We start from the raw sequence: 24,952 nt of genomic DNA on the forward strand, positions 1-24,952 counted from the left end.
ATTCCGAAATGAATAATTAAAAAAAGAATATCTTACGTTATTACTAGCTCCAACACTTCTTATATTTTTTTGTATTTGAGGTAGTGAGTACGTTAAAAAAAAATGGTTCGTAGAAAATTATTCCCTAAACCCACTTGGGTTCGATAACATTAGATTGCCCACAAAGAGAATTGAATTATATCACCACCACATTTTTATATGGTACCGACCAAACTCATTGTTTCTTGTTGATTATTGTTGAGTATGTACAGAGATTTATATACCTATATGAAGTTATTTTCTTTCAGAACGACAGGTCATTCTTTTTCAGAATCAACCCGGACGATACCATGTTTCAATGAAATATGCTCAAAGGCATAAAATAATGACCTGTGTGAGTTCAATATTTTCCTTGATAAAAATGCAATCGATAATCTACTTAAAAATTTTATTCGTCTGATAGTTTTTGTTGCCGATTTGGAAATTTATTTTTTAAAGTTCAATCGATGATAGATGTAAAAGAAACCTTCATTGCCCGCATTTTAATTTTAGAAACAAATAACGTGAAGTTCGGGGTGTCAGGATTGCTCAAAGAAAGACCTCCCTACAGTCGGTCTTTTATTTGATCAATCCTGACATCCCTCGGTGTGTTGTACGACAAGAAAAACCTTAAAATATGCATTATCTATAACATATCGTTTTTTGGCATTACAACTACGGTCAAAATAAACAACACTCTGTTTTTTGTCAATTCCTTTTCTCAAGTATTTTGTGGCATCTTATGCACATTCACTTTACCAATGAATACTACATTGTATTATGTTATTGAATTCGAATCTGTTCATGTGTTGTATTATGACTATTAAATATCAATTGTATTTTAGCATGATGCAGATTTTCATGGTCATTAGTTGTATCTTTGGTCTGATGAGATGTTTTGTCTTTGGAAAGGAAATATCACTACGAGAGAATTGGAAAAGACAAATCAAGGTCGGGTTAGCAGATGGAAAGCATATTGTTGATTTGTTTAGTACCGAACCGAGGTCAAAGATTTTTAATCGAATCAACTTACTGACAAATTTTGTCGGTACTATTGATAGCCTTGCTGCATTTATTCAGGAGTATGATCCAAAAACCGAACAAGAAACGTTTAAAAAATTGAAGAAGACATTTACAGATATAAACGGAAAACTTGAATTGACAAGCGACAGGAGGTTTAGCCAGGATTTTAGGGAAATTTACTTCGAATTAAGAAGCATTGAATTTAGTTTTGTCATCTTAAACAAATTTTTGGAAAAACTTGAGGAGTTGGAATGTATAAGTCAAGCTGAATGTGAAACAGGCATGCAATGGACTATTAAGCTGTTTAAAAATGATTTTGATATAGAAGATCAATATAGGCACATCTTTCAGGCAACATTAAATGGAACAAGGTTTTAAAAGATGTCGTTAATTCAGCAAGTAATAGAAACGTCAGATTGCAATGAAAAGACAATTTTGAAGTTTGGGACTAATTTACTTTTGACTTTTTTTAAAGCTGAACAAATCATGCTTGTGTATGGTAAGCTAGCTAAAACGAACACTAATTCCATATCACAGATACATAAATGGACTAAGAACATGTATAAATTCAGAAGGGCTTTACTAGGAGTTGTAGAAGAATGTTCCTCTAAGAATGTGTGTAAAAAACAGTGTAACAAAGGTAAATGTATCCACCTCTCAAAGGTAAATCGAAACATGTGTTCCTGTCCAAATTACTTTGATGGAGACAACTGTCAAATCAATAATCAAGTTATATTAGCTAGGGATACTGTAGCAATTTTATCAACCTTGAATCAGGTCCCTAAAGTAGGACCTATTATCGATACGAAATTGCAATCCAATTTTTTAACTGCATCAATGAAGTGCGTTAGTTTTGCTTATGAAATGATTCAAAAAGCAAGCTTGAAGAATATAGACAAGCATGTTTTGACAAGTTTTGACCTTGGATCCTTTTATAATACATATCTTAGCTTGTACTACTTGATCAAAGATGCAAGGAAATTAATTAAATGTGACGAAACTGTAAAAACGGGGTATATTAAATCGAAATTAATACATACTGTGTATCATTTAACTAGGGCTCTATTCAAAATGAACTCGTACTTTAATTACCGACAATCTGACAATACATTCCAACCAGAATCATTGTTGGCTAGAGTTATCGATATCAATAAGAACGAGGCTTGCTCAAAACATTTCAGAGCCAAAATTGACAATCTTTGGATACAGTTTCATCTTGCACAGGCAAATGGGTTTTCCATCTTATTGCAAGTCCGTCATATATTGGATAATTATTCTCCCACTGTTATCAGCATATTTAAGCAGCGCACTAACAAACAGATTAAATTTACAACTGAATCTACATGTAGTGCATCAATAAAGCATTCCGCAAATGTTCATTGTGAACAATTTCATCTAATGAAGAATATTAACATTGAAAATATTTGCGTAAAAGGATACGCTCGCAAAGGCACTCGTTTTATCAAATGCCAAAATATAACCTCTGCATGTATACCTTGCACATGTAATACAAAAGGAGCAATATCAACAATATGTAATTCAGAAAATAGGCAGTGCCAGTGTAAAGATAATTTTCAAGGAAAGAATTGCGATATAAATATAGATCAAAACTGTAAGTTAAGTGACTGGACAACTTGGTCTGTTTGTAGTAAAGCATGTGGAATTGGGGGAGAGCAGACGCGCACTAGACATATAGTACTACAAAAAAAGGGCCATGGAAAACAATGTACAGATCATAAGGTGGACAACAAAAAATGTTTCAAACTATGTTGTTCTGGTACTTTTGAGTGTAAAGACAGTTCAAAATGTTTCATAGGAAGTAAATGCCAACCTTGTTACTGTAACCAAAAGGGATCAACATCTGGCATATGTCAACCTATAAATGGTGCTTGTTCATGTAAAACAGATTATGACGGAAGGCGTTGCCAAGGTATTTATCTCATATTTACAAGAGTGTACGCATTTCAATATCTATCATAAGAAAAGAAATCGAATTAATTTATTACTGCAACTGACAACTTTTGATTGTTGATATCGATAAGTTTATTGTTTTTTTTTTTTTATCATATACAGGTTTTTGTTTTCCGAATGAATTAAAAAAGAGGAAAATTTGAAAAATGTGTATAAAGCTTGTATGAATAAGCCTACCAAGTTATCCAATTGTTTTCAGATAGAAGTAGTGAAAGCCAATCAATACTCGTTTTAATGAGATGTTACTAAGAATGTCGGAAAATATTACCTAGGTTTTTTTTTAAATATTTTTAGAATTAAAAAGTTCAAATAAAACTAATGAATAAATATAATTAATCTGGTTTTTGATTTTTATAAATAAAAATCTTATTTTTCCATATCAATCTCCAATTATACATTAGTTTAGGAAATGTAATATTATTATACATATAATATTGGAAAGATTTCCTAAGTGAAAATTTTCAATTTTCAATTTCCCCAGTAATAAAAACACAAAAACAGATCCAGAATATATTCTAATCTCACTTTTAAAACATGTAATCTATTGTCCCAGATATATTGTTTTACGTTTTAAAGGATTGAAGAAAAATATAACGTGAGTTGTATCACTAACATCGAACATATTTCGTAAACAAGATAAAGACATAGTTGTAAGGTAATGGATCTTTATTGGTTCTTTACCATCTAAGACTTTATCTGGCATTATCAAACTGTTGATGACACCTCTAAAATAATTAAAATATTTTTTTTTTGTAAATAGATAACACACACAAGAAATATCCACAAGTAAAGTATTACGTATGTCTTCAAGACCTCTCAGTAAACAAAATGTTATCCAAACACACTTACTGTTGTAATAACTCATTTTAAAAGGTATTTTAACTGACCAACATACTTCTTCTTTACCAAATGTGAATTTATATGTAGGCTACATGATCATGATGGTTATATGAGCCCTATAAAAATTCACAACATATATAGTATGTGTGTTTGGATATCATTTTTTTTACTATGATGTCTTGACGACATACATTATACTTTACTTGTGTATCATTCTTATACCAGTTGGACGGCAAACGATTTAATGGCTTCTAATGTCAAGACATTGGTCACGTGATAAAAGGTCAGAGTTTACGATCTTTTGGTAAACGTGCATACCTCGTGATTTTTGGACTCGTATTGTCTGATTTGTACTCGTACATTAATAAAAGCCAAAGTATTCAATTCAAGATTGAATTAGCTTCCTTATTTTATATAATTATTATTAAAAAGTGTTGTTATAATGTTATGTGACGAAGTCTAAAAAGTGTGGTACTGTGTGTACTGGGGTATTATGTTCGTGCGATGGTAATGTTATAATCTCCACTCGATACAGTATAAGTTTGTCTCTTGACGTTTACCCAACACAGACGATGAATGCCAAGTACATGCACTCTTTACAAGATAATCCAGTGGTTCTGGTAACGTGTAAGTCCTGGACACCTTGGTCACATAAAAGTTTATGGATCCCTGTATAGTTAGACAATTTGCTTAAATAAATCACACTGTAAGGTTGATATTTGTATTAGCATCAAACATATAACAGAGTTCACAATAATAACAGATAGTAAAAGATATTCCACTCCGTAGACTTTATACTACAACTTGACTTCTCGACTAACTACTCAAATCACCTGTCTCTGATTCTCCGATCCTTCCATTTCCTATATCACTCTCTCTCTCTCCTTTTATACCACAACTCCATTCTAGATCTTTCCAATAATCTGATGAAATATGTAAACTAAACGATAACAAACTCGCTGATGAAATGTTTCTGATGTAACACTTGTATATAAAATATAACACTAGGGCACCAGTAATAGGGCACTAGGGCGAATGACCTAAATAAACCTCTAGCATAAGCCATTAACATAAATACATGGTTAGTCACAAAAAGGAATGTAAATGTATTACTTTTTGGAATGATCCTGATGAAATCATGAAAATGCTGACTATAAGAGTCAAGTAAATGATAATAACATAACTAGATGAATTATAAAACATTGCTGAGGACAAAATTCATCACACAGCCCCCTACTTAGCATTGAACTTCCACTGTTCAATAAAAATATAATGCGTATCAAAAATGTGCATATAAAAATGTGAAAAGTACTCAAAATATTCAAAAACGGATATATCTTAGTTGCCCGCATTTGTGCGATAATACTTGGGACGGTTAAACTTTTAACTTTGAAAAATATATGTAGAAAAATCAACCTTAGAAAAATATAAAAAAACACAACCTGAACACAAATATGACTCGACTAGATTATACATACATCTTGCTTAGTGTACCAGAAAAAAAAATTGGACACAGAGCACACAAACACAATTTGGCACTTTTAAAATAAATGGCACAAGACTGCGATTATCTTTTTCGCATAATAATAATAATAAAAAAAACAAACATAAAATGACTATACCTATACAATCATGACAGAATATATTTATTAAAAGTTAGAGACAATGTCTAGCTCCAGAGGTAGGGCTGTACACTGAAAAATAGGCACCAGCAAAAGGGCTATCAAAAATGACAATGATATTTAATACAATAATATCTACATGAGGGTACCAGTATTAGGACCTTCACATTACTAAAAAACAAATAAAAATACTTAAAACCTGTAAATTACATGTACAAAAGAAAAATAACTGAATAAATGTTATATCGTGTCTTCTAGTCTGACTCAATGTCATCATCACTGTCTTCGTCAACCACTCGTACCGTTACTGTGGATGGAACCTTCCTGATTTCTTCTAGGTGAGCGAACATCTCATCTGCCGAATTGACAACAAAATCCTCCCAATTGAAATTGTTCATGTCTATATGGCTGCTAGTTGCCATCCTTTGTTCTCGCACAGTTACAAGTTCTCCTTTGTCATGATCCCAATAGGTCTTTTTAATAAGATTCAATGAGATTATATCAACTTTCATCTCTTTCTGTCCGGCTGACGTACCATTGTTATTTATGTCTTGAATAACTTCATTTACCTCGTGTTTAACCTTCTTTGAACTGCTCGGGCCAGCGGAATTAGCTTCTATTGTTACTTTTATTTCCTCTCCCTCAGTTTTTACATTCCTTTCCTGGGCTTCCTCGCACTTGACTACCCCTCGAACGGGATCTAGTTTCTCTCTAGGAATTAAATCAAACGTAGCATTTGAAACAAATCCTTTTGCTTCCGACTCACTGTATTTGTGTGTACAGCAAAGATGTACTTGCAGATACTCGCGTCTATAAAAATATCTGCGACAACCAATTTCAGGACACACAGTTGCTCTGACATTTTCCTCATGATGCGAATTAATGTGTCTATTCAAATTACGTTTGTTTGCAAACTGTTTACCACAATCGGGACACAGAACTGGCATTTTCACAACTTCTTTTGTCAATTCAAGAACAAAATCTGCCAAATGTGGTGGAAGTTTTACTGTCCTTTTCCCAAATCTTTGCGCAATCGTTCTGCGCAATCCATCCGGTGCTTCACTAACTGAGGAACGTATACGGGCACTTGACTCCGGGTGGATTTCTGGAGTACTCGGGCAAATCTCTGGATTTTCATTGGGCTGATTTCCCGCTTCAGAGGGCGGAGTTAATATGATTTCAGCATCATTCCCACGGTCAAATGACCTAGATTCATTTAAAGTTGCATAATCTTCTAAACTGGGAAAGTCTACCATTCCATCTGATCTGGGGTGGAGTGGAGTTGTCCTCGTCTTTTTCACCTCCATCAGTTTACAAAGTTCTTGAAAAAGAAGGCTCTCATATTGTCTCCCTTGGTCAGAATGTAGCTGCATCGGGCAACCGTATCGTTTTATCCAGCATAGGCACTGGCGTCGGTGTCAAGTATGAAATCGTTTCCACCTACTTGTGGGAATGCTAAAATTGGCGCTGACATTAGTTTGTTCTTTAACTCTAGGAAACTGTCCTCACAGTCCTGATTCCAATGGAACTTTTTGTCTTTCTTGGTTAAATCAAATAGTGGCTTAGCGATCCTGGAAAATCCTTGAATGAATTTGCGATAGTATGATGCAAGTCCAACAAAACTACGTACTTGAGTCACATTCTTTGGACTCTGTATTTCCTTTACTGCTTTTACTTTAGCTGGGTCTGTCTGTACACCTTCCTTGGAAACAACGTGTCCCAGAAACGATATTTCTTCCTGCATCAGGTGACATTTCTTAGGTTTTAGTTTCAATCCTGCATCGGATAATTTCTCGAATACTCTTTCTAAGTTTGTCAACTGGTCGCTAAACGATTTCCCAAATACTACAATATCATCAAGGTATAATACGGCTATCTTCCATTGCAGTCCTGATAATGTTCGTTCGATCAATCGCTGGAAGGTACCTGCAGCGTTACAAAGTCCAAATGGCATTGTCGTAAATTGGTATAAACCACCACAAGGTGTCGCAAAGGCAGTCTTTTCTTGGTCCTCCTGCTCCATTGGTACTTGGTGGTAGGCCATGTCGAGATCTAACGAAGAATACCATTCGGCTCCCTCTAATGTATCTAAGTTTTCATCTATCCTAGCCAAAGGATAAGCGTCTTTTATAGTCTTCTCGTTTAATTTGCGATAGTCCACACACATCCTCCAGCTTCCGTCCTTCTTCTGGACCATCACTGTCTGTGAAGACCAGGGACTATTAGACTTCTCTATCAAGCCTTTTTCCTCCAACTTCTTAACTTCCTCCTCCAGGGCTTGCCTTTTATATATGGGTATCCGTCTAGGTGGTTCTCGTATAGGTCTCTCATCGTTCAGTTTGATCTTGTGGGTTTCCATGTTGGTCCGTCCAACTTCGCCTGGGCGGGCAAAACAATTCTGGTTAGTAATCAAGAACTTTTTGAATTCTTCCTTCTGGCTTTCTGTCAGATGAGTACAGCCTTTCTGATAAACAGGAATCATGTGTTCTGGCATTCCTTTTCCATCGGCTGCTGTAACAACTTCACCAACTCCAATACTATCTCCTGGACCATCTTCTAACTTTAAAATCGGCCCTATTCGTTGTACCGGTGTAAAGATGGCCATGTGTGTATGTTTATAGACAGTAACATCACTTGGTCCAGGATTATACACCCTTGCATATACTGTAGCATTAGCTGCATCCACCAATGTCTTAGCTAACGCAAGGCCATAACGCTCCAGAAAAGGGCGCTCAGGCGTTAGTACTCCCACTGAGCTAGAGATACTGTGACTACTTTTTCGAGCTGTAAGCCCTGACTTTATCACAGCCTCATGTCCCGATGGTACCATTACAGTCTCTAGGGCAATAACCCTACTTGCCCTGCTGCTCCGGTCGGGTCCTTCAAAAGGTATCCGACTGCCTTTAATCACAAAACATGCTTCATCATGGTCCCAATTGCACCTGTAGGTGGTTATAAAGTCTTCTCCGATCAAGTTGTTCCTTACTCCACCAACATTGACCTCATGCTCGAAAACACATTCCCCAAAAGTTATGTGCATTAATGCTCTGCCAAAACATTCCAATCTGTCTCCGTTAGCCGTTACATAGCTACTATCCATAGGGGCTAACACTGGTTTATCCACCAACATACTGTATGTTTACTTGGTAATAAATGTGCTCCTAGCACCAGTATCTATCTTCCATTCCATTGGTACGCCTTCTATCTGGCCAAGTACTACCATAGTAGAAATACTCGCAACTTTTACTTGAGGTTCGCAATCTTCTGAACCCCTATCTATGGCTCCATTGCGCCTTTTAAAGTTAATTTCTTCATTACTAGAACTGTCATTTTTCTTACTTTCAATTTTCCGTTTGGGCCTGTTCCACTTCCTGTGAAACTTCGTCACTTGCACCTCTCCTCTATTAGACCTGCAAGGCGAGACCGATACCTGGCCCTCGGTACCGGCCTGCATTAGTTTAAAGGTTTCATCCCGGAGTCACCAGTAGGTTCTACATTAGGGTTGCTGGTCTCCGGTCGATCTCTTATACGGGCAAAATCGGTTCTTCCACCTCGTCCAAACTGCCTGTTGTACGGGCGTGACCTATACCCTCTATTCTGCTCAGGCGGGTAACTTCTGTGGTGCGCACCATAAACATAACCTCTATTTCCACGACTAGCGACATCCTCCCTTGGGGATTCGCCAGCGTTATTTATCATTTCCGTCCTATTACCCCCGCCTGCTACTTCATACACATTTCTGTTCACCGGCTTATCCTTAGCCAACTCCTTCTCTCCTACCCGCAGGCACTCTTCTTGCATAGCATTAATTACAGCTCCTTGAGGAGTCCTTGGTCGTGTTCTCTTTACAGCCAATCTAAAGTCATCGGACTGTCCACATTTATCTAAGAATGCTTTAATGGCATTTTCCTCTACTATGTCAGGGTTATCTGGGTAGGCTCTCCTATACAAATCTTCCAATGCCTGGCCAAAATCACGTAGGGATTCTCCAGGTTGTCGTTTCCTCAGCTTTGCTTCAGCTATATAGTTCTTCTTCATTGCTGTATGCCCAAATCTATCCCCCATCTTTTTCTTCAATCTGTCATAATCTCTTTGGATCACTAAGGGAGTACCATACGCGAAAGTCTCCGCTTGTCCGCGCAGTGTACTGAGTAACACTCTTCTGGACTTCTCTGGTCTCCAGGAATTCAGTTCAGCTAAGTTCTCGAAGTACTGCAAAAACTCGTTCCATACGTCTGAGTTTGCTCCACTAAAGGTTCGCCTTACTGGATATTCTTGTACATGAACAGCTCTCGATACACTCGGCTCCGGTTCAACTCGGGAAGATCGGGCTTGGTCGGGCTCTGCGATTACGTCTGGCCCATGCCCGTCTTGGTAAGTTGGCTCCGGACTAATGTGCTGTCTAGTGGTTGGACTCTTCTGGTTGTCGGGCATCGTCTGAATTTCCTCAAAGGTACAGTCAAGATTCCCCGTCGGTGATCCCGGTTCGCACCAATAATTAGGGCTTAAGGAATCAACCTCCGAGGCTCTGGCCTTGACTTCTGGACATCGTGAACTCCAGGTTAAAGGATCCTGTCCTCTATACACAGCGTCATCCTGGTTTTCGTCTCCGTCATAGGGCATTTCTTGATAGGAGGACATATGGTAGCCCTTCCGTCTACTTTGGTCTCTCTTGCAGGATCTCCACATGACTTTAACCAAAATCATGCCAACCATCACTGCAATAATTGCCAGGAGGCCCTTCATAGCATACTCCTGGGAAATCTGGACTGCCCTGTTCTCTGGGAAGTTTACCCACGCAAAAGCTATACAGCCACAAACCATGATCAGGAAACTAATCCACCATAACCAAAATCTTCCCCAACCATTGCCTTCTGGTTCGTCGTCGGATCCGTCGTCCCTCATAGAAAAAGCACGCTGATCTACTTCATTCGTTGTTAGGGTAGGTTCTCCATTTTGACGTCTAGGTCGAAACTGGCTCCTTCCCATCCGAACTCCTGTAGAGGCCCAAGGTGACGGCAACTCCCCAATACCAGAATCATGAGTGAAAAGTCTACTTCTTACCTCATCAGGTGTTTTTGTCTGAGTGGAATTCCTTCTAGTAACCCTTGGTGTATCCATTATGAAGATAAAGTTCAACACTAAAACGTTATATAGCAGAATTGTCAAGTCACACAGAAATCCAACCGCTGCCACCAATGTGACGAAGTCTAAAAAGTGTGGTACTGTGTGTACTGGGGTATTATGTTCGTGCGATGGTAATGTTATAATCTCCACTCGATACAGTATAAGTTTGTCTCTTGACGTTTACCCAACACAGACGATGAATGCCAAGTACATGCACTTTTTACAAGATAATCCAGTGGTTCTGGTAACGTGTAAGTCCTGGACACCTTGGTCACATAAAAGTTTATGGATCCCTGTATAGTTAGACAATTTGCTTAAATAAATCACACTGTAAGGTTGATATTTGTATTAGCATCAAACATATAACAGAGTTCACAATAATAACAGATAGTAAAAGATATTCCACTCCGTAGACTTTATACTACAACTTGACTTCTCGACTAACTACTCAAATCACCTGTCTCTGATTCTCCGATCCTTCCATTTCCTATATCACTCTCTCTCTCTCCTTTTATACCACAACTCCATTCTAGATCTTTCCAATAATCTGATGAAATATGTAAACTAAACGATAACAAACTCGCTGATGAAATGTTTCTGATGTAACACTTGTATATAAAATATAACACTAGGGCACCAGTAATAGGGCACTAGGGCGAATGACCTAAATAAACCTCTAGCATAAGCCATTAACATAAATACATGGTTAGTCACAAAAAGGAATATAAATGTATTACTTTTTGGAATGATCCTGATGAAATCATGAAAATGCTGACTATAAGAGTCAAGTAAATGATAATAACATAACTAGATGAATTATAAAACATTGCTGAGGACAAAATTCATCACAGTTATAAATTCACGAGTGAAGTGAAAACATTTTTCTGAAAATTTGCGTACAAAATGTAGGTCCACGGAAAATCCTTAACTATTCCTTAAATAGGTTTGGTAACGTGTTGAGGGGTATAAAATATGAAGTAAAACCATTTTTTGGTTGCTAAATCACTCTATCAGATCACAAAAACCCCGGATACGCAATTGTGTCAGATTATTCGTAGCGAAGCGGAGATCAAAGGGAGATTACTCGGTACGCGCATCGTAGGATATTGCAAGTTCACAACAGTAAATTCCAGTAAAATTATTGATTGCAGATACATTTTGAAGATTTCGTGAATGACTTTTCAATATTCCATGTTCCTCTACTGTTGTTACATTAAAATAGTCATGGAAAGGTTGAATATGACATTTTTTTCACGTACTTTCAGGTTATTGAACACTTCCAAAGAAGACATTAATACATAATGTGGCATTTTACTGACTTTTCTCTGAAACTTGGATTTTAATATTGTATATTCTCAAACACCCTTTTGGTAGATAGAAGGACACAAGAGAGGTTTATCAGTCATTTGTCAGCAGAACTTGTGTTGCAACAGAACCATTTATATTGAACTTTTCATTACATTAAAACAAAAGGAAACATAGTCTTCAAAATTTTGAACATTGCCATTGAATGAAAATAAAATCAATTTGATGTGGACAGCAGTACATGTACAATTTTTGTTTTATTATACCTGCTTTAAAATACAGTGGCGGATCCCAGGGGGTCTGGTGATTGGAACCTCCTCTTTTTATGGAAGATTAATGCATTTGAATGGGATCATATAGTTGGAACCCTCCTTTTTATCCTTGGTTGAGAATACCACCACCCATGTTTAAAATTATCTGAATTCCCCCTGAGATAAGAAACTATATAAGATGTACAAGTTCTGTTGCTTGCCTTAATCAAGAGAAAAAATCTAAACATCAAAAGAACCAGAAAGGGATTCAAAACATAATAATCAACACAAGATTACTGAACAAAAGCTGTATTGCAATCTGATATCATGCAGTTATCATAATCATTATTGCTATTATATGTATTATTTCAAGTTTTGCTTTGTTTTTTTTCTTCTTCTTATATTTGAATTCATAAGTCCTGCAACCAACTGTTGAGTCCTTTCAATTAAATTATTGATTGAATTATAAGCTAAGCTGACCAGTAAATAAAGTTTGAAAATGCTAAGTTGAAATACAATAGTGGTATTAAGTCATAAAATATACTGAATCAACTTCAAATTTAATCCAAATTCATATTTACCTGATCTAAAATGCATAGTCAATTGAACTTCAAAAACAATAACCTGAGACTACTACAATGTATAACATAGATATTGGTCACTTCCCATGTTATAGTGGTCAAAAACAAAACTGACTTAAATACAGTATGTTCAGAAATTTTTTAAAGAATGGACAACAATGATTTATTTATTTTTCTGATATCAGAAATAATTTCATAGTATCAAATCAGAATGCAAGTTCTATTTATTGAGATAATCAATTTAATCGCATTACTTACTTTAATAAAAACCTAATGATACTATCTGAATTAAGTCATGACTTAGCTTGTCAACATTTCTCTTACTTTAAATACTTAAGTTAACCTGTTAGTACTAAAATAAAGAGATGTGGTATATGATGAGATACGATAATAGAATGAACTTCAAAACAGTGTAACTGTGGCCATTGATTGACACATCAAATTCATCCATTGACTGGGACAATTTACGTGAACGTTTGTCTGTAACGACCACTGTTAACGACGTACCTACGATAGACATTTAAACTGTGGGGTCACCAAAGGTTTCTTAACGCCTTTAATTATAAAATAATTCGAAAAATTAATCAGGAATAACCTTTATGTTTTGATTTATATAATTGGTATAAATCAAACATCGTTTTATTTCTGATTAATTTTTCGAATTACTTTATTAAGATGTTGAGAACCTTTGGTGACCCCATAGTTTAAGTGTCTTTAAAAAGTACATAGTGAGCAGTGGTCGTTACATACAAACGTTCACCTAAATTGTCCCAGTCAATGGATGAATTTAATGTGTCAATCGATGGCCACAGCCACACTGTTTTGAATTTCATTCTATATTTTTATTCCAATTTAAGGGCCCATGACGAGCAGAGTAATTCATTACAATGATGTTTTATAATTGACACAATAATTTTGATATAAATCATATTAATATGAATATAACCATCTCGATTTTTAGATTTTAAACCACAGCCAGATTAGAGCTACACATATAGTAGAAAAATTAAAGGCATAACAATCAAATATATTATTAAAGGCAAATATTCTCAACATCTTAGATAAAACAGTGTCTGTACTATACTGACATTTTTCTCAGTTCAAAACATTTATCATTGTTAAAGTTTTATTAATATAAGTTGCAACACTTTTCAAGTCCTCTAGGGTTTCTTGAATGAAAAGGCAAGTTTGTATAGCTTTTCAAAATTTTTACAACCTATTAATATATTATCATAAAATTCTTTTTGTTAAAAAAGTTATGAAAGGGACACTGAATTTAAATATGGGATAACAGTCTAGAACTATCCACCAGAGTCCAAGTGTCTGTTAGCAGTTAAATTACAAGTCACCTTACAGACATCAACAATGAATACATTTCAAATTCATTGTTTTTAAGCAAATGAGGAAAAAAAGAGTCATACTAGCTTTTGTCTTATTACATGTACAAGAGAATATAAGAAATAATAATATAAATAAGGAAATAACTTAGACAAAAAAGACAGGACTTATCCACTGGACTATATGTAAAGTATTCCCTTACTAATCATTAGAAGAGCTGCTGTATACTTAGAAAAAGGATGTTGAGGACTTGGCCCATCAATCAGCATTAATTTTTAGACACTATATATATATATAGTGTGGTAAATATTGCAATCTGCCCTATTTATTCCAACCTATGAGATGATAAGTATTAAAATAGATATCCTAGGGTGGGAATTAAACCCATGTATGTCCATTTACTCTATATTGTTCTTCATGTACATACATTGTACATGTTAAATATAGCAAATGCAAAAACAAAATATGCTGTAATGTAAATATTAGGTTTCAAATATTATACGGTAATTTGTAAACATCATTACAGCCTCATTTTTTAAAGACCTAGTAAAGGAAGTTCCTAGACCTTAGACGTATTTCTTAGGCAAGTGTATTATATAACTCTTAAAAGTATCACACGACAGTGGCGGATCCAGGGGGGGGGGTTCCGAGGGTTGGAACCCCCCTTTTTTGGCCGATCAATGCATTTGAATGGGAACATATAGTTGGAACCCCCCCCCCCCCCTTTACTCTGGGTTGGGACCCCCCGTCCCCCTCTTTTTAAAATGGCTGGACCCGCGCCTGCATGATAATGGTAATTGCTAAGTATTTAGTAACAACAACTTGCAATTTAGGTAAACAAACATCAACAATCCCACGGTCCAGGTGTTTGTCTCAAAACGACCCATCAGGCTAACTTACACGAATTTTTGCTAAAGCAGACCATTAAATATGTCTGGTTACCTTATAAGTTCTATAAAGAATGCATTTGCTGTAATGACTTGTGTATACATGGATATATAATGAAGATAGCATTGATTTTTTACCGTAAATTTTGAATACACAACATTCCCGGGGTATCCCCACAAAACACATCGCTACTTTGTAATGATGGCTGGTAACGTGTAGCCACTTTCTTACGGTAAATGTAATTGGATGATTTTCAAAGATCAATAATAAAAATTGCTAATAAATGATTGGATACGAAAATGTGTCAGATTATAAATAGATGAAAAAATGTAAACATTGAAATCCGCCATTTTGACGTAGGAAACAAACTAATTTTCGATCTTGGATTAAAGGACATTGCGCACATTGCCAGCTTTTCATGCATAACCAGTCATCTGCAAATATATCTTTCAATTTGTTTTTTACACTTACTTTTCTATGTTTAAGTTAATTTAATGTTTTAATTTACTACAGAACGGGACATCGTTCTCAAAGATGCCGTAGAAAAAAATATAGGTGGCGCTGTTTGAGGGCGTAAATATTTTACATACTGGTCCTTTTTGTGTCGACAAGTTGACCTTTATCTGTCAGATTCAGGCGTTTGCCGTCCAACTGATACCTTTGACAGGTATGTCCTTCCACAAAATGCTTAAAGTTTAATAGATGAATCTTTCTCTCGCCATGTATATCCAGAATTTTTCAATGTTAGGTAATAAAAACAGCATACATAATGAATAATAGAGATGTGCCATTTTGTACATAATACAAAGGGAAACTTCGTTCAAAGCAATCTTATTTATTATTTTATTGCATTTAATAGAAAATGGAGATAATGTGGCCGAGATTTTTGCAGATATTTCAGCGATTTTAATACAAAGGTTTTCGTTATGAAATTATAGACATAAATTACACATTTGCTTGCTTATATAATGATGTGCTAGCATTTATTATTTACAAAAAGTCTAGGACTTTACATTTCAAAACAATTCGTGCTGGTCATAACGTTGAGCGCACCATTGAAGGTGTACTTAAATTGGTCCATATCTATATTTGTTTAACCACAACGTTTATTTGTCCGTCTGTCATAGTAAATTAAAATTAGGAGCTGTGGTGTGATTCCCAATGAGACAACTAGCCATGAGTTCAATTGAAGTTGGTGTAAGCAAATGTAGGCAATCGTAGAGCCTTCCACAATGAGAAAAACCCATATAGTCGGCTTTAAAAGGCCCCGAGAAGAACAATATATAACAATTCAATCGAGAAAACTTACGCCCTAAGTTTTGCGTTTTAAGGTCAAGATCGGAACAAATTGCGAGTCAAAGAGGAATGATTTGTTATTAGTGCGCACATCTTTAAGAGTAAATAATGTCCATGAAAAACCTTATTTAATTCTGATTAAGTTTTGCATTAAAACACAAAATCTGATCAACTACAAATCATAGAGGAATGATATCTTTAGATCGTACATCTGTGATAACAGCAAAGGGCCTTGAAACAAAGTTGGTCACCTCGACCTATAAGTTACGCATGAATAATTATGATTAAAATTTGCGTAAAGGTCCAGATGAAATCAACTACAAGTAAAAGATGAATGATACTAGTTAATGAGCACTTCTTTGATACGAATGAAGGTCCACACAGGTCCTCTTCTTGTTCTTCTTGTTCTTATTCTTGTTCTTATTCTTGTTCTTCTTCTTCTTGTTCTTCTTGTTCTTCTTTCAATTTACATTGCAGTTAAAAATAGCAACTTTGTTTTCTGCATCTCACACTGGAATGTGTCAATTGAATTGAATTGCACGCTACGGTAGTTGATGGCAGGCTGATCCATAATCTGATGGTGTATGGGAAGAACGAGTTCTAGTATAGTTGCGTTATTTTAAATGGAACAAGAAATCTTGCGTTGTGTCCTTTTTTATCACTTTTCTCATCACTTGGCGTCCGTCGTTTGACGTCCGTCGTTCGTCGTCCGGCGTCGTCTGTTAACTTTTACAAAAATCTTCTACTCTTAAACTACTTGGCCAAATTTAACCAAACTTATCTACAATCATCATTGGGGTATCTAGTTCAAAACATGTGTCCGGTGACCCGGTCAGCCAACCAACATGGCCGGCATGGCTAAAAATAGAACATAGGGGTAAACTGTAGATTTTGGCTTATAACTCTAAAACCAGAGCATTAAAAGCAAATCTGACTAGTTAAAATTGTTTATCAAGTCAAGATATATCTGCCCTGAAATTTTCAGATGAATCGGACAACCGGTTGTTGTTTGCTGCCCCTGAATTTTAAGGAAATTTTGCTGTTTTTGGTTATTATCTTGAATATTATTATATTGATGAAATGAAAACAGTTTTAAAATGTTCAGCAAAGTAAGATCTACAAAAAAGTCACATGACTAAAAATAGTCAGTTGACCCCATGAAGGAGTTATTGCCCTTTATAGTAAATTTTACCATTTTTTCTTAAAATTTTATTATCTTTTACAAAAATCTTCTCCTCTGAAACAACTGGGCCAAATTTAACCAAACTTTGCCAAAATCATCATTAGGGTGTCTAGTTCAAAAATGTGTCTGGTGAACCTGCTTGCCAACCAAGAAGGCCGCCATTGCTAATAGATCATAGGGGTAAATGTAAATTTTGGCTTATAACTCTGAAACCAAATCATTAAATGCATATCTGACATGGGTACAATTGTTAATCAAGTCAAGATCTAACTGCCCTGAAATTTTTACATGCATCGAACAACCGGTTGTTGGGTTACTGCCCTAGAACCTGTAATTTTAAGGAAATTTTGCTGTTTTTTGGTTATTATCTCCAATATCATTATAGATAGTGATTATCTGTAAACAGCAATGAAGTACAGCAAAGTAAGACCTTTTTACAAAATTCTTCTGTTCTGAAACTACTAGGCAAAACTTAACCAAACTTTGCCAAAATCATCATTGGATATCTAGTTTTAAAAAATGTGTCCAGTGATCCAGCATGCCAACCAAGATGGCGGCCATGGCTAAAAGTAGTACATAGGGATAAAATGTAACAGTTTTCATAAATTTTGGTTAATTTTTACAAAATGTTTTTTTCTGTAACTACTGGGCAAAGTGCATCATAGATAGATATATTGTTAACAGCAAGGTGTTCAGTAAAGTAATATGGCGTCACAGGGGTGGGCCAATATCTACGAACACATCATCATCACCAAAACACAATTTTGTCCTAAATCCATCTGTGTCCTTTGTTTAATATGCACATAGACCAAGGTGAGCGACACAGGCACTTTAGAGCCTCTAGTTGGTTGCTGCTGTTGATTGTGCGGTACATTATTATGACTTTGTTTGTAGCTCTGCATTCTTGCAGGGTTGCTCATTGCAGTTGGTGTAATAGGTTTGTTACACTGGTGGTTCAATGGTAGTCATCAGTAACAAATCTTGTTGCCCTACGTTGTACTATTGCAAGGTTATGAATGTTGTTGGTAGTGTGTGTGGATCCCAAATGATGCTGGCACAATCCATCTGTGGTCTCACAGAAGTCTTGTAGCAGAGTTCCTTGGTCTTGCGTGGGTATTAGTATATATTTCTGTGAAAAAAAGCCCTAGTGTTGTTGGATTTCCTTACTACTTGGTCTATGTGGGTACATCATTTCAGTTTTTGGTGGATGTTAGCTCCCAGATATTTTGCAGATTCTACTTTCTTTAAGACGTGGTTATAGATGTTACATGGTCGTCATTTATATAGAAGGAATATGTTGGGACCCACGACGCTGATCTTAGGAACTCCTGATTGGACAGCTAGGTGCAGTGTTGAATCTTTCGTTTTCGAGGACGACTTCCTGTGTTCTTTCGTTTAGAAAGTCTTTATACAGCTATTAAGACTTCCCGTATTACATAGGGATGTAATTTATGCATTTTAAAGTCGTCTATATATGTGGTACCTAGTCGAAATGCCTTGGAGAAGTTCAAAAGAATGACATCTGTTTTTGGCAAGATCTCGTTGTTGTTATTGACGTTATTATTCTTCCCACAAACAAGCTTGTCTTGTTGCTATAAACTGTGGATTTCGGTTATTGTTAAAAGCAAAATGTTTTCCCTATCCCATGTTAGCATTCTTGTCAGAAGTTGTAACGTGTAAATTGCATATTTGAATATGTTTCGTTATCTGGAAACTTTAATTTTTGTGGTAGATCTTTATTGTTTCTGTTGGGCTTCTTTCTTTTGCATATGTTTCACTCACGGGGTAAAAATCGAAATTGGATTTTTATATATTGCATAGTCCGAATTATATACTTTAAAAAAAATTTCATTTAAAAAATACAATGTAGTTATTTTTCACTAGAAATACTTTTCCATGCATGACTTTTTGATACAATATTGCAAATCTTATAATGTTTTATTAAAATTAAATTTCGAATTACATCGGTGACCAACAGAAATTATTTTTTTTTCCAACCAAAATTCAATACATAGCTTGCTTCTGACAGGTTTTATGTTCTCCTCGAAAAATACTGGCTCATGATATATATAAGTTGCAGTCCCGAGTAATCTGAAGATGTAAATTTTAGGATAATTGTTCAGAAGTGCACAATTATGTATGTTTTTTTAATATTAAGGGAGCAATCATTTAAAAACTTCAAGTGGGAAGGGGGTTATTTCTTTGTATTGTTTGAGTCACAGCTGAACGCGAACAACTTGATTTAGTTTTTAAATGCTATCAATCAAATTATTTTGTTCATAATTTTACACTAAAAGGTATATCGGAAAATCAGTATTCAGAATATTTTTTTGTCCTCTGCTTTTACAGAATGTTTTTTTTCATCAATTAGTGAATCAGAATATATATTTAGGTAAAAAAACAAACCCCCTTCTTGAAGTTAAATGGTCGTTCTCTTAAAGTGTGAACAAATTAAGGTGTGATACCTATCATTGAAATATTAAGATAAAATAACATTAAAAATGCCCCTGAAGTGGAATAAATTCTTAGTAAATTGGTCTTACTTCTTAATTTCCTTGTTTTAATTCAGAGTTTACTATGTTGTATAGATAGCTGTTTTTTGTTGACGACTGTATGACTCTAGTGTTGTCTTTGTCGTTGGATTGCTGCCTCATAAACGCGTATCCATATCTCTTCTTTTTAAATGAATATGATAGGTATGAGACATCGTTCGTAGATTGAGTAGATCGACACGTTTCATGAACGCAAAATATTTCTATCCAAGTGCAGAATCTGCTGTCGGTGGTTGACTGGTTGTCATTTATCCATGTTCGTTTTTTTTAAATTTGTTTTAGATCATTGTTTGCGACGATCGAGACGCTTTATTCTTTGTTGTTCCCTAACATAAGCCATTGTGATATGTATGAATTATTAAAAAAAACTGTTCACTTCGGAGAAATAAAAAAAAGTGGAAAAAAATAAGACATCGAATAGAGGAAACTCCCAGTCATAGTTTTGGTGTACAGTCATGACATATCTGCATGATGTGATGAACGGACATCGCGCAAAGGTTCCCGGCTGAGGTCGATCTGAGTCAGATATATATATGTAAAACGGCACTGAATTTTGACTAATAAAAGACTTTAAGTGGCATATAGCTTTTGGTTGTTCAATATGCAATGAACTCGAGACATAGGGTATACAAATGCCGTTCATACTTTCATTACTATATCAAACATTGTTTTTGTTAAATTACAGTATGCCGTCAGTACTTTTTAATGCCCGCGTCACACTGTCCCGATTTTTATGCCGATGGCAACACGATAGTGGAAATTTTTAAAATCGGGACTGATCGTATCAATATCGGGCTATTCGTAGTGCCACTTTTTCTAGCCTTCGGGGACAACTTCGGGAAGGGTTCTAAATTTTTAACATGTTAAAAAATCCCCGAAGTTGCGTCCGATGTTGAGGGTTCAAATTGAGTTCGTATCACCATCCTCACTATCGTAATGTCACCGGGAATGTATCTTTGCACATCGTATTGCATTCGTGTTTCCATCGTTTCCATCGGGCAGTTTTGACATTACGATGTCTGCACGAATGATTCACGAAGATACCCGAAGGTCTTACGACGGCAACACGATTTCTGAAGACCTCGTAATCCCGTCGTGTTGACATCGAATAAAAGTACAAAGGCGACAAAATGGAACTACGACGGCAATAAATCCAGCTAAATGTAAGTTAATTGTCGCGCTAAAATATATTTAAAGTGCCATGCGCGATATGCACTGGTCAGTCTAATACGACAGTTAAGAAAGACGTTCACAAAACATGGAGCTCATATCATATGATTATATGAGAACAAGAAAGGCGACAGTGTTGATTCTATTAATTCAAATGGAACAAGAAGCGCAGCTATTACAGGCCCAGGATTTATTTTTACAAGTAAAATATTATTTTTTGTCAATTTTTCATATCAAGTAACATAATAAAAATCATAAACGCGCCTCGTACACCAACACTGCATGTACACGTATATAGGAAAACCAACTTTTTCTTCATTATTCTGATTTTTTATGTATCGTCTGAGTTGTTGTCACACGAATGTTTACTCCATAACCATTTTGTTTTCTATATGTCATATTTTGCCGCATTTGTTGCTTTCCCCACATCCTTCCTTTAGTCTATATTATTATGAAATTCTCCTGGAAAGAGCTCTTTTTGATTAAAGGGATCAATGAACCCATTACCTTACCTTTAAGATAGATCAGTAAACATGGGCATAATTATGGATGATTATTCAGACTAGTGCACACATTTTACAGTTCAAACAAGGCAATGCCGAGCGTGGCATCCCCTCGTATGTAACATATTGGGGACAATTATGGACACTATATTTGTATATGACACATGCAGAAAATGGTAAATTGAATATGCATATTTGATACATAAACTATTTTTTTAGAAATCAACCAAAACATTCAGTTTTTGGAAAAACCTTTAATATTGTCTTTAGAACCAGCAGGTAAAAAAATGAGAAACCAATTTCCTGTTTATTATGCTATTCAAGGAGAAAAACAAGTCCATCTGCATGACCTTGACCTTTGGCCTTGAACGTTAAAAATGACAGATCATTACAAGGAGGAACAATATACCAAATGTGGTTAAAATATTTTGAAGCGTATTGGTTTCAGAGTGTCCACAAGGGTGATATTGACTTGTATTACAACTGCCACTGTGACCTTGACCTTTGAACTTTAAAGTCAATAGCGCTTAAGATATTCTTAACGAGTAACACCATACCAAGTTTTGAGCATTTTGGTTCTAGAGTGTTCATAACAATTTTATCTACACGCAACTTACATGTAGTAGGCGAGGGGATAATAAACTAAGTTTTATAAGAATTAGACAAAAAGATCGATTTCCCGCCATGTATGGCAGACTTGTACAGAAACGATATGTTGTCAAAGTTCTGTTCGTATCTTTTAGGCATCGTATGGCCATCGCGCCATCATCGTAATCCATCGTGTAGCCTTCGTGATCCATCGGGTAGGCTTCGGCTGAGATATGAAGCTTAAATACTCGTCTTCGGTTAACCTTCGTATGTCCATCTTTTGCTATCGTATATAATTTCGGCACCATCGTATAGACTGCGTTATTCATCGTACTTGCTTCGGTCACTTTTTGGTATTTTAACGAGATCGGGACAAATTTCGTACGAACTTACAATTTTCGCATTCGGGTGTCCATCGTATATAAAAATCGGGACAGATGCATGACAATATATTAATGATAAAGTGTGTATATATTTCTGTAAACGAAGTTGCCTGTATACTTCACTAAGGATTATATTTGAGCGCAAGGAGTTCTCTATTTGTGAATCAGTTTATTAACCCCTTTGAACCCAGAATCGAAGTTCAAGATGTTAACATATTAACGGATTTTTTTTGCGTTGCGTTTACATCATTGAGGCCATCTATTTTTATTGCGGGGTTTCACATATTTAAATCGGAATATAGAAAAAATGGAATGTTGTTAGCAGAATCAAATAGAAAATGATGAACATTTGATTATTTTCAGCAATACATAAATTGGATTGAGGGTCTGTGACCTTGACCTAATTTTCATTTTTTTTTGGACAAAGGAACTCAAATCCAAAGAACATAGGCCTATATCACTTATGGTTTACCAGTTAGATATGCATACATCTTATATCAATTTGACAAATGCATAAGGGGGAATAACTCTCATATAGAGTCTCCGGATAGCTTCGTTTTAAATAGCCACTCTAATCCTGAAGACGGTACTAGCAATTTGGTGAAATACATTTGTCGTAATCGTTTACAGTTGGCCACAAGAAAAACAGTGTTTTGGGAGATAACTGTTACAACGTAAAGTGTTCGGTTAAGCAGTGTTTGTTTCAAAAGCGTATAAACTGCACGATGTCATATATAAAATATATAAGTCGTAAACCAATTCAGAGAACAATTAATGGTCTTTCCACCAGTAAAGATCTATTTTTATATTAAAATATTAAAAATCTGTTTAAAATGTCAGTTCCTATGGCTTAATGATGTTTGAATATAAATTTTAAGCAAAGGTCAAAATGTAGAACGTCCTATTAGCCTATGACACTGACTTCAATTTTAAGGTCACAAACCAAGGACCTCAAATCAAAAGCCCCTAGGTCTTTACTATGTTTGGTTAATGAGTTGTACCACTTAACGCGCAATTATAAATATAAGATGGGCGAAAACTCTCATTTATTGTCTACGCAACCTTTCAACCAAAATTTATAACTTACATTATGTCGTAACTAACATTTAAGTAAAAGTAAGTTTTCGCTTTGTTATACGTTTTTTTTTAAAGTGAAAATAAGCCAAAATCAAAAATTTAGAATATGATCTTGACTTTTGACCTTGATATGATTTTCATTTTTTCTACCAAGGATCTCAAATCAAAAGACCCGAGGTCTCTATCACTTGTGGTTTACCAATTAGAAATGCATATCAAATACATAAGGGGAAATAACTCCCATATGGATTCTCTGGATAATTTCGGTTCAAATGGCCAACCTAATCCTGAAGATATAACGAGCAATTTGGTAAAATAAATTTGTCGTAATCATTTACGGTTGAGAAGGAGTAGTGGCCACAAGAGAAAAAAAAAACAGTGTTTGGAAGATAACTCTTACAACGTTAAGTGTTTAGTTAAGCAGCGGTTTTTTTTCAAAGGCGTATAAACTACGATATCATATCTAAATATATAAGTGACATCTTATAATACAATAACACAGCGCAAGAAAAAAAATTTGGCGGAAGAAAAAAACAATAATTAAAAAACAATTGTTCATAGAACAATTGAAGGTCTTTCCACTTCTTAAGATTTATATTGATACAAAATATTCAAATCGGGTTAGAAAGTCATTTCCAATGTCAAATGATAGCCTACTGTATGCCGATTCCAAAATATATGGTTTCTACACACTTGTTTTTATGTTTAGGGGTAAATATATATAGTTGATATCAATCGAAAAAGGAAAACGAAATGCAACACAATAATTGTTTTATTTCCAGAAAAAACAGATCAGCCCAAACAACGTCCGATTGATTGCGGAGATGTCAAAACAAAGAAAGGAAACGGAATCTACAAGATATATCCCAAACATTCAGTCATTGGATTTGACGTTTACTGTGACTTTGAGATTGACAACAGCGGATGGACGGTAATATTTACATTTATCGCTATTTTGTGCATTTTTCCTTTGAACTTTTTTTTGTGATAATTTTTCATATCATGCTACTCGCTTGAGATGGAAAATTATCTCTGGAACTAAGCAGGTACGTGGCGTTGCTAACGAAATTGACATGAAATTGACAACGTTGTCATAGGTAAAATAGCGATAAACAGATTATCATTGGTCATCTCAACTCGATTGCCTTTCTCGCTTTCGCCGTCCCGGCTCAAGCGAGAAAATCAATCTCATTGAGATGATCCACGATAATCTATAATTATTTTATAAATAAAGTT

General features: G+C 35.4%; 1 protein-coding gene across 1 annotated transcript in view; it reads left to right on the plus strand.

Moving 5' to 3' along the window:
• The first annotated feature begins 311 nt into the window (after positions 1-311).
• The window catches only part of LOC134728241 (uncharacterized), a 35,714-nt gene continuing 11,073 nt past the window's right edge, over positions 312-24,952 (plus strand). Inside the window, exons 1-3 of the mRNA XM_063592780.1 lie at positions 312-373; positions 864-2,971; positions 24,499-24,647. Of these exons, the coding sequence (XP_063448850.1) occupies positions 1,423-2,971; positions 24,499-24,647 (1,698 nt within the window). The 5' untranslated portion in view covers positions 312-373; positions 864-1,422. The remainder of the gene's footprint in view (positions 374-863; positions 2,972-24,498; positions 24,648-24,952) is intronic.

Source organism: Mytilus trossulus, chromosome 8, assembly GCF_036588685.1.
Source record: "Mytilus trossulus isolate FHL-02 chromosome 8, PNRI_Mtr1.1.1.hap1, whole genome shotgun sequence".
In the NCBI taxonomy this organism is placed as follows: domain Eukaryota; kingdom Metazoa; phylum Mollusca; class Bivalvia; order Mytilida; family Mytilidae; genus Mytilus; species Mytilus trossulus.